The sequence below is a fragment of the Mugil cephalus genome, chromosome 12 (genome assembly GCF_022458985.1).
Source record: "Mugil cephalus isolate CIBA_MC_2020 chromosome 12, CIBA_Mcephalus_1.1, whole genome shotgun sequence".
Classification (NCBI taxonomy): domain Eukaryota; kingdom Metazoa; phylum Chordata; class Actinopteri; order Mugiliformes; family Mugilidae; genus Mugil; species Mugil cephalus.
Genome location: NC_061781.1, coordinates 23,156,613 through 23,166,108, shown reverse-complemented (window position 1 = coordinate 23,166,108; position 9,496 = coordinate 23,156,613). Strand labels below are relative to the sequence as shown.

Below are 9,496 nucleotides of genomic sequence, written 5' to 3'. Positions count from 1 at the left end.
TAATTGTTGTGTTATAGTACCTGCACTTTAAATGAAAATACCACTGCACATCTTAAATAATTATGTTTTAATCTGTACTGTCACTTTCTTGTAACTGTGCTGCGGCATCTCTGTGAAAGACGTCCTGATCTCAGTGTTTTTTCCAGTTAAATAAATCTGAAATCCTTAGATGGGAAGAAGCCCTCGAAAATGAGAGATCAGTGGATATTTTTGGTGCATTCTGCTGCAGCGTGTGAGACGTGACTAAAAGTATAAAAAAAATAAAACATGTTGCACTTTAACCCACATCCCGGCGGCCTCGGCTAAACTCTTTCCTCGTCTCTCAGTCGGCCCCTGCACCGTGTGTTGAGGCACACAACCTGAGAAATGCAGTTGTCATCCATTCCTGCCCTCTTGTCCTCTCTGCAGCTGTACACTGCATCCACACACACACACACACACACACACACACACACACACACACACACACACACAGCAGCAGCAGCAGCTCTTCCCTCCCTGTTGTTTTATCATTAAATGGCGACATTAGTTCATATCATGTGATTTGAAGAGGATTCATTCCACATTAGAGGCCCTAATCGCCACCTATAGTCTGCCCCCCAAGCCTCGCCCACATGACCCTGCTGAGCGCAGCGCTTTCTTTATGCCCCCTGAAAGAGCTGGGGATTGAGCCCAAACAAAAAAAAACCCCACGAGGGTGAAAAAATGTTTTTACACCCGCCCCGCTCCCTCGCAGGCCCTGGCTGTGCGGGCTGCACAGGGACGCTCTCGCTTTAGATCAATGGGACAAGTTACTGGAGTCTGGCCAACTCTGACCGACGGCACAGAAAGAAAAGAGCTTGCCTCTTCAAAAAATTGGGTTTTGTCACCGTGTTTTGTCACCTCGTCCGGCCTCCCCCGTCCTCCGAAAAAAAAAAAGAAAAGAAAAATATAATGAGATGAAATGAGAAAATGGTTTCTGGTTTTCCTTTAAAGCTGCAAAATTTATTTGGGTCTCGATGCATTGCTGCTTCTTCTTCTTCTTCTTCTTCTTCTTCTTCTGTGGGAAGGGTGAGAGGGTGAGGCTGCTGGGAGTAAAGGGGGAGGAGGAAGAGGGGTGTGCACAGGCTTATGGGAGGAGAGGAGAGGAGAGGAGAGGAGAGGAGAGGAGAGGAGAGGAGAGGAGAGGAGAGGCCACCTTACGTCAGATGAACCTCTTGTTGGTCGTGACACGGAAGCTGGACAAAGCATCGCTCTGATGTTCTAGTTCAACAACACGTCTGCTGGTATTTATGAGGGAAACACAGAAGCTCACGGACGGTTGGACTCAGAGGACGGGGGTCCACAGCGGGGACATAGCGCCCCCCGTCGAGACGGACAGGACGGTGCACTTCTCTACTCACAAAGAAGGAAACGTTGTCTCTCCTCAGTTCAGGTTTTATCCTAGAACAGAACATGTAACTAGTGTTCCTCCGGACCACAGAGCTCCACTGGTCCATAAACCTTTAACACTGCGTCACATGGTCACTGGAACAATAAACGTGTGTTAATCCTCCGCAGAAAATAGTCCCCAACAAATGTACTATTTGTGCTTGTTTGCTCAGCATTGGATTAAAACTATTGTCAACAGCTGTGTTTACTAAATGTGGGTGAATATCTTCCTGTAATTAGACTTTACATATTTTCTGATTCATTTTATTATATATTATCCTGCATTGTACAATTAAAATAGGCAATCTTGTTCTGTTTGACATTATACGTGGTATAGAAATCATTTTTTTCAGTGTACTTTTGTTTATTTTTTGTGATTTTTAAAAGAAAGATATTTAAGACATTGAGGATTGTCTTCAACATTTACAATTTTATGAACTACGTTTCTGGCAAACATTTGGTCCCTTTTGATGATGTTTATATTCTCATCCATCACCATTTGATCAGAGTTACATTCGCTCTGCAATGCATTCAACTACATTTAGCAAGAAGAAGAAGAAGAACAAGGAGAAGGTGTTCGGAATATAAGAGTGAGTTTGGGATCACATGGAGATATGCTGAGACTAAATCCACGGAGAAACTGTAGCAGGTTCTTTAGTTTACCTGAGACGCTGCATGACGACGGCCGGGGCTGCGTTTGACCCTGAGCTTCGTCTCCCAGGCTGCTGCACTGACCTTGTTGACAGACCTCATCACCTCCTCCCCCTCCTCCTCCTCCTCCTCCTCCTGCCCCCGTGTCCTGTCATCCTCCAGATAACGCTCCCTGCCTTGGTGTCATGTCCGCCCCGGCACCTTGTAAAAATGGGACAAGATAGGGAAGAAGGCCAGAGCACACGGTCAGGAGGCCCTGGTGTTGCACTGCCTGCCACAACTCCACATGTATTTTTAATGGCACATGTTTTTAATGACATATGTAAATTTATTCATTAGAAGACCTTTCTGACAGCTTTTCCAGAATGCATTTGCTGACTCTTTAAACCACGTGAGCATAAACTCCAGTGATTACAGCTTCCTCCATTTTTCCACCGTGTGCAATGCTGTTAAGAAAAAACAAAGAAGCGTCCATCATATGTCTGCAAAAGAGCTGTGGGTAAGGGTTTATATAGAGGAGGTCTTTCTTACCTGCTACTTTATTAGAAATACCAGCATCCTGGGTATGAAAAGCAACTGAGCCACTTTACAGATCAGCTAAACACGTGCAGGCTCTCAGCGCAAGTGAGTGGAATTTGAAAGAGTTTGGGGAAATGCTTTCACATTCATAGTATTGTGCACACTACATCACTGCAGTGAGGATTATAAACTAACTGTCTGACTTTTGTGTGTGATTTACAGCTTGTGCACAACTCAAACACAACTAAATAGTATTAGTATTGGTGGTACGAACCAAATAAGTTTTCTAAAAATGTCGGCCATCTTGGCAGTTCAAAATGGGCAAATGAGGCGAGAATGTGCGAGCACGGATGGCATACACCTGTCATTTCAAGCGTGATGTCATTCAAACAAGTGACTTCTATAAAATTTAGTCCTGTAGGTTTTATCACAATTGGAGGAAAAAAAAAAACTGTCTTTAGCTACAGGCTAATATTTTCTTTTGTTGCACTTTCTCGCTGGCTTCACTACTTATTCCCCATTTAGTCATGCAGGTACTTTTAGGTTAAATTTGTCATCAATTTGAAACAATAGTCTTGTGAAACCATCAGGAGCAGATGCATATCTTTTTATGGTGTGAATGCTGCGGTATACCGGTATGACGATAATGATTTTATTAAAAAAAAAAAAAAAGTTAATATTGTGTTAAAAATGCGCATATGATAAGTGTAAGTGTATAAGTATAAGTGTAAATCTTGGCCAAACTTGACCTGCGCTTTATTATATTTAGCCCATGTCTTCGCTTGCTCTCATTAAATATTAATTGTTGGTGCAGTTCCGCTCCTGACCAGAGAATAACATTGTGATACATCGATGGTAATGGGGGCGCTGTTGAGCCCCTGTCAGCTCAAATCCTGTGAGGTGAAGAAGACCTGAAGCGAGTGAGAGGATGTAGATGGAGCGTGAAAGAAAGTGGCGCCAGATAACGAAAATTCAAAAAAAGTTGGGAAAACGATCATCTTTTTATTGAGGTTGAGTCCACGGCTGTATCTGTTGTATGATTTAAGTCTGTATGTTTAATGGGGGCATGTTTTGTCCCATGTTACTTTGTTTATTGCACTAAATGTCTTTGTATTTGAAGACAAGGCCCAGTAATGATCCACGTGTGATTTCATATATTTCTTCAGTGAGGCTTCAATTATTTTTCTTATTTAAAGAAGCCAGATAGATGTTCAGTATTTTTTTAACATAAATGAGAAGCACAATAACCAATAACTTTTCAAAATGTATTTGTTATAGTGTTTATTTTGCACATGTGTGATATATATATACCCATATTTAACTTTGCATCCTCCTCCGTTTTCTTATGTTCTACTGTTATTTTGAGTGTAATTCTTCTCCCAAAACAGAGAAAATTACATAAATACATGAAAGTTAAAGATGCATTTCTCAGGATTTTGCTGTCATTTACATTTTTAATATTGCAATATCATTATTGTGATTATTATTATTATTATTTTTGTCCACAATATCTCTGAAGTGGAAATCTGATATGGTGACAGCCCTGGTGTGATTCTACGGAATAAGAAAGAGGACAAAATAAAGGAAAGCAGTAATATTGTTCTTTTCAAGAAATAAATAAATGTTTAACATATATTTGTTGGTTATCACAAAAAAAGAATTTATTTAAGTTATTTGTTGTTTTTTTTTACTTCTTTTTGAATAATATTGTGGATGAATGTGACACTATGACTATTAATTATAAATAGAACATAGGAGTAGGACTAAATAAGAGTTGCTTCAGCCTACTCCTTGTCAATCTTATTGGTTTTGTTAATAAATGCTTGAATTGAACTTCTCTAACAATCTAAACTTAAACTCCCTGAACAAACCTCCTTAGAGATAATGGTTATTCCTGATAATCTGAGAGAAAATTTATTTTATTCACCTCCAGACTGGTTCAGTTCTTAGCACATGGATATTAAGATGCACAGCCTTCATCAGTTTACTGTTGAATCAGCAAAGTGTCTGAAAATCAAAAGCGGCATCATAAATGGTTAGAAAATGAAATCATTTATTTAACATGACCGTATCAGCAGATCAGCCCACACACGTAGCATCAGACTCAAGTCACAATCACTCACTTTCAGTATATACAGATAGGCACATTCACATTAGGCGTTAAAGTCGGCCACAGCGTCTTAACTGCAGGTCCAAACCCGTGGCAGGTTCGGCCGCTGCCTCCGAGTCCAGCAGGGGAGAAAAAAATACGGCCGGGGCTCAACGGGAGTCTTCTCATCCAGGATCGGTTTTTAAACATCCGCCGTCTAAAGTTTAAAGGTTTGCACACAGACGCCCCAAAAAAAACAAACAAAAAAAAAAAACTCACCTCGTGTTCTCCACCTGAATCTAGAAATGTTACGCTGCAGCTTCAGATGGAGAAATAAACAACTACACTTAAGCTTTAGATAAAATAAAACTCTTCCCTGACTTTGTTCTAAAGGTAAATCCATTTAACATCTGGAGGCGTTTCTCAATATCTCGAGAACTGGTCGTGGAGAAATTTCATGTTTTATTTAAATCTCATTCTAACGAGAGAAGTAGAAAACAACTTCATCAGACAACAAATACAAATAAATCTTAAAAAAAAATGAACACATATGAAAAAAAAAAAAATATGACAACAGATGAGAGAAACTCAGGAAAAAAAAAATTCAACAAATTCACAATTGAAGCCGGGAAGAACACTGGACAGCAAGTGCTCTGCTTTTCAACTAAAACCAGTCGAGAGGAAACTAATGATACAAAAACGTTGACTGTTGCTTTGACTTAATCCACATCCTTCATGTTTAGGATTAAAAGAGTTGAAGGCGTCAGCCTGAGAAAGGAAATGACACCTTCTAACAAAAAAAAAAGGAGGAAACAGCAAAACTAATAAAAAGAGAAATAAATAATCAGTTTCTTTAAAGGCGTGTCAGGAGGCAGGTTTTCAAGCTTTCCTTTTATCCCAAACTGACTCAAACAACCGCCTCGTTCTGGAGATATTTACACGTCAAAGCGACCCAATCTGGGTTTAGTACACACGTAATGCTACATCGCATGAATGGAGGTTTCCCCTTGAGTCCTATAAAGAAACGCAGCATGTCGGCAGGTCGGCCTGTTCGGATGCACCACAGCGAGGAAGGACCGTCGTGGCCTCTGTGGTTCGTCTGTACGAGTCTTTTCTATTTCGTGTCTTTTTTTTTTTGTGTCCTGATTCCTGCCCCTCGTGAGCTTGAAGTTCCTCTGTGGTGCAACAGTTTTGCCTGAGAGGAAGAGCAGGTGAGCTGGATGACGGGGAGGGAATGAAAAGCAGAGATCTCACAACAGGTTCCTACGCTGCCTTCGAGAACACGCCGGAAAAGTCAGAAATTCCACCTTCATGCAGTGAAAAAGGACTAAAAACCCGGAAGCTGATGAGTTGAGCCGTCTGGTGGCGTCTATAAGAAACTAATTTATTATGTTCTGTCCTGGTTTTGCACCGGCTCAGAGGTGAACTGTGACCTTTGACCCCCTCTGATCTGGTTCAACTTAAACAGGAAGTAGTTTAGTATGTTTAGATTTGTGGCACACCTCCTTCTCCTTGCATAGAGTTTCTGTTTGACCAACTAGTGACTGCATGAACTGATGTGGAATAAGAATCTATACGAGTTTGCTCTCCTGCCTACTACTACTTTTTTTTGCTAAAAGATAATTGTGATCTTTAATATTTGTTGTTGTTTTTTTTGGTGTTTCCGAGCAGAAACTCGAAGAAATCCACTGAAACAAATGAAAAGTTGAATCCTTGTCAGGGAAGGGACGGTAAAGCACTGATGGCTTCGCTAAAAGTTCTGCAAACACGGTAACAGCTGCTAAAAAAAAATCCCCTCTCCCTGCAACATTTCTAATTTTTTTTTTAATATTTATTTTATTTTATTTTTTATATAAGTAGTGAACTCCCAACCTGCATCAAAGATGGAATTTCTTCAAACTATTCACACCATGAGGTTTTGCAAATACAGTCTCTCCAACTCTTCATCCTCTGGGCTTTGGTTCTGGTTTTACTTCCTGTGTCTTTCGCCCTTTCAAAATAAAACTCTCTCGACCCCTAACGCCGTAACTTCCTTGTGTCTCCTGGCGCCGCTGGACAAGCTGTGATGTTTAAAGTTTACATGATTCGAAGCTGCTTGTCTGAGCCGCGTCTCCGAAAGCGAATTCAGTCTTTCCAGATGTCTCGTTTTACCTGATTTTTGTTTTATTTTGAAGCGAGCGAGCGAAAAGGATGGATCTGACCCATCTTCCTATTAAACCCTGCTCCCATCTGTGTCTATCCTCCTCTTTCTGCTTCCTGTTTTTGAGGTTTTCTCTGTTCGTCTCCACTTTGTCTCTACTTTATTCTGGACGTCCCTCACCAGGAGGAAACAGTGAGTCAGTGAGGACAGTGAAGAGGACCCTCTGCTTCCTCCTCGTCTTCTGACTGTTCAGGCTTTACTAGCAAAAGTCCAATAAAAGTGATTCTTATTCCCCTCCCACTGGTTCACCCCCGTCCTCCTTTTCCTCCCCCTTCTCGTCCTCTTTGTCCCCCTCGTCCTGCAGGTGTTGTCTGTCTGTGTAAACGTCCCTGACCAGGAGGACTCTGGTGAGGAGGTTCTCTAAGATCTGTCGCTCCAGAGGCGTCGAGCTGAACCACAGCGGGTCGTCGGGGCCGCGAGACGGATCCGGCTGAACGTAGAAGACGTCGAGGCGCTCCCGCAACGACGGCGGGCTGGAGGAGGGACGGGGAGGTGGAATAAAAAGGAGAAGATGAGGGGAAGGAAGGAAGAGGGAGTAGGGAGGAACAAAAAGGAGCAGAGAGGTTAATTCATCTGTTGCTTGGTGTCTTCATGTCCCTTTAATACGTTTTAAAACCGATTATTTTAAGTCCTCATCTTTAAACGGTCAACACTGTTGTTCAGGATGTGAACAGCAAAGAGTTTTAATCACAGGACTCGTAGGAAACAAACAAATTAGTTAATCAGTCATTAATCAATAGATTAACTTATGAAGGGAAACTAAAAATCATCAAGTAAAAACCTAGAATATCACCAAGATCGATATTATTAATTAAAAACTGGAAACAACAAACGGAAACTTATTCAAATCTTATGAGGCATTTAGAGACGGAGAAAATCTGATGTTTATTGAAAAATCAGGAAAAAAAAAAGTTGTACAGAATCTGGAAATTGAGAAAAAAGTCAAAATTTCTCATTTTTCTCGAAATTTCAACTTTTTTCTCAAAGTGCATGATGACAAAAAAAACAAATCTACCTCTAATTTTTTTCTCATGGCCCTAAAACTCTTCCGTACTTAACCCCTATAGAAGTAAACAACTTTTATTATTATTTTTATTCCTATATATAGTTTTTTTTTTATATCCACATCATCTATTTTGTATTTTAAGACACATTAGTTAATATAACTGTAACGTAAACCTATAACTGTGTATAAAGTGTCTATATTCAAATTCATTAAAGTGGCACATTACAGCCGGACAGAACTGAAAAATCCTGCACCAGTAAAGGCAGTGAACGCACCACTTAGATCTGTAGAGTTCGTAGAGGCGACACTCGTGCTTCTTAACCGGGCAGCGTTCGCTGGAGCCGCCCGAGTCCTCGCCCTTCTCCCCGTCCTCGTCCTCCAGCTTCCGCTTCCTCTTCCTGGACTCTGGTTGCACTGGAACAAAACATGAAACACTTTACACATTTATTTCACATTCACACTGGATCATCTGAGCAAAAAGGCAAAAACTATTATATACATAAACCTTTATCCCAACACTTATTTGTTAAAAGAACAAAACAAAAGAGACCAAATCAATTAAAAATGCAAAATGCAAATAAAATAATGTAAGAAAATAACATGTTTCAGTGCAAGTGTTTGATCACAGGTAGAAACTGTTGATGTCCTGAATAAATAAAGATGTTTTACTTTAATCTACTAAGTTAACAGAATGAAACAAGAATTTTAAACTTCACTTTAGCCATTATTCAGATTTCTGTTCTGGAAATGTATATAAAATTGTGCATATATAAGTAGATACCGACTCATTTGCATATTTAAATATAAATTCATGGAAAACTTGCAATACACAAATTAGTAATCAACTGGAGAAGTTTCATGGTGACATTTGTTTAGTTAAAAATTTTACTCTATTCACCTGTAATGTCTCACATTAAAGTTTATTTAAAAAAAAAAAAAATGTAAAAGTAAGTCACTTGAAGTACAAGCGTCAAACATCGGATGCTCGTATTCGCTGTTCCCTGTTGCTCACCGTGTTGATCCTGAGAGAGGGAAGGCACTCGGATGCAGACGGCCGTCTCCTTGGTGACAGGATGGACGGTGTCGGGGCCGTAGACGTTGGCGAAGGAGAGGCGGAGGTGCTGCTCCACGGTGCGCAGGCCGAAGTGCTTGGTGTTCAGGTAAACCAGCGAGCGCAGCAGAGCGGCCGGACTCTGCTCCCCGAGCTGACGGCTGCTCCACAGGCTCTGCTCCTCCACTCGGCCCCACGGGGAACCTGGACGCAAAGACACGGGACCACGTCTAAAATAACCCACCACGTTCAGGAAACATGGGAAAAACCCGAGGGAAGACTGGGGAGGCAGTGTCCTCATATAACGTTATGGTGCAATCACAACAAATCAGGATGTGAACAGCAGAAGAGTTTTAATCACGGGACACCGCTCATTAGCATAAACGTTAAACAGCTGGATTAATTACACGGACGCCAGCATCTAACACTCTGATAATAATAGTTAAAAAGTAACATAGTGAAGAATAAACACATTAGAATAAATATAAATACATAAAATAAATGAAAAATGTATTATATAACACATATTTGGGTGTAAAGCTTTGACCTTCAGTCTGATTAATGTTTTTT

At 40.7% G+C, this 9,496-nt stretch overlaps 1 protein-coding gene across 2 annotated transcripts in view; it reads right to left on the bottom strand.

Moving 5' to 3' along the window:
- Positions 1-4,611: 4,611 nt before the first annotated feature.
- The window catches only part of zmym2 (zinc finger, MYM-type 2), a 33,784-nt gene continuing 28,899 nt past the window's right edge, over positions 4,612-9,496 (bottom strand). For both annotated transcript variants that reach the window (XM_047601003.1, XM_047601004.1), the window contains exons 23-25: positions 8,888-9,130; positions 8,151-8,289; positions 4,612-7,342 (exon numbers count right to left, since the gene is read on the bottom strand). In XM_047601003.1, coding sequence (XP_047456959.1) covers positions 7,096-7,342; positions 8,151-8,289; positions 8,888-9,130 — 629 coding nt within the window. In that variant the 3' untranslated portion in view covers positions 4,612-7,095. The remainder of the gene's footprint in view (positions 7,343-8,150; positions 8,290-8,887; positions 9,131-9,496) is intronic.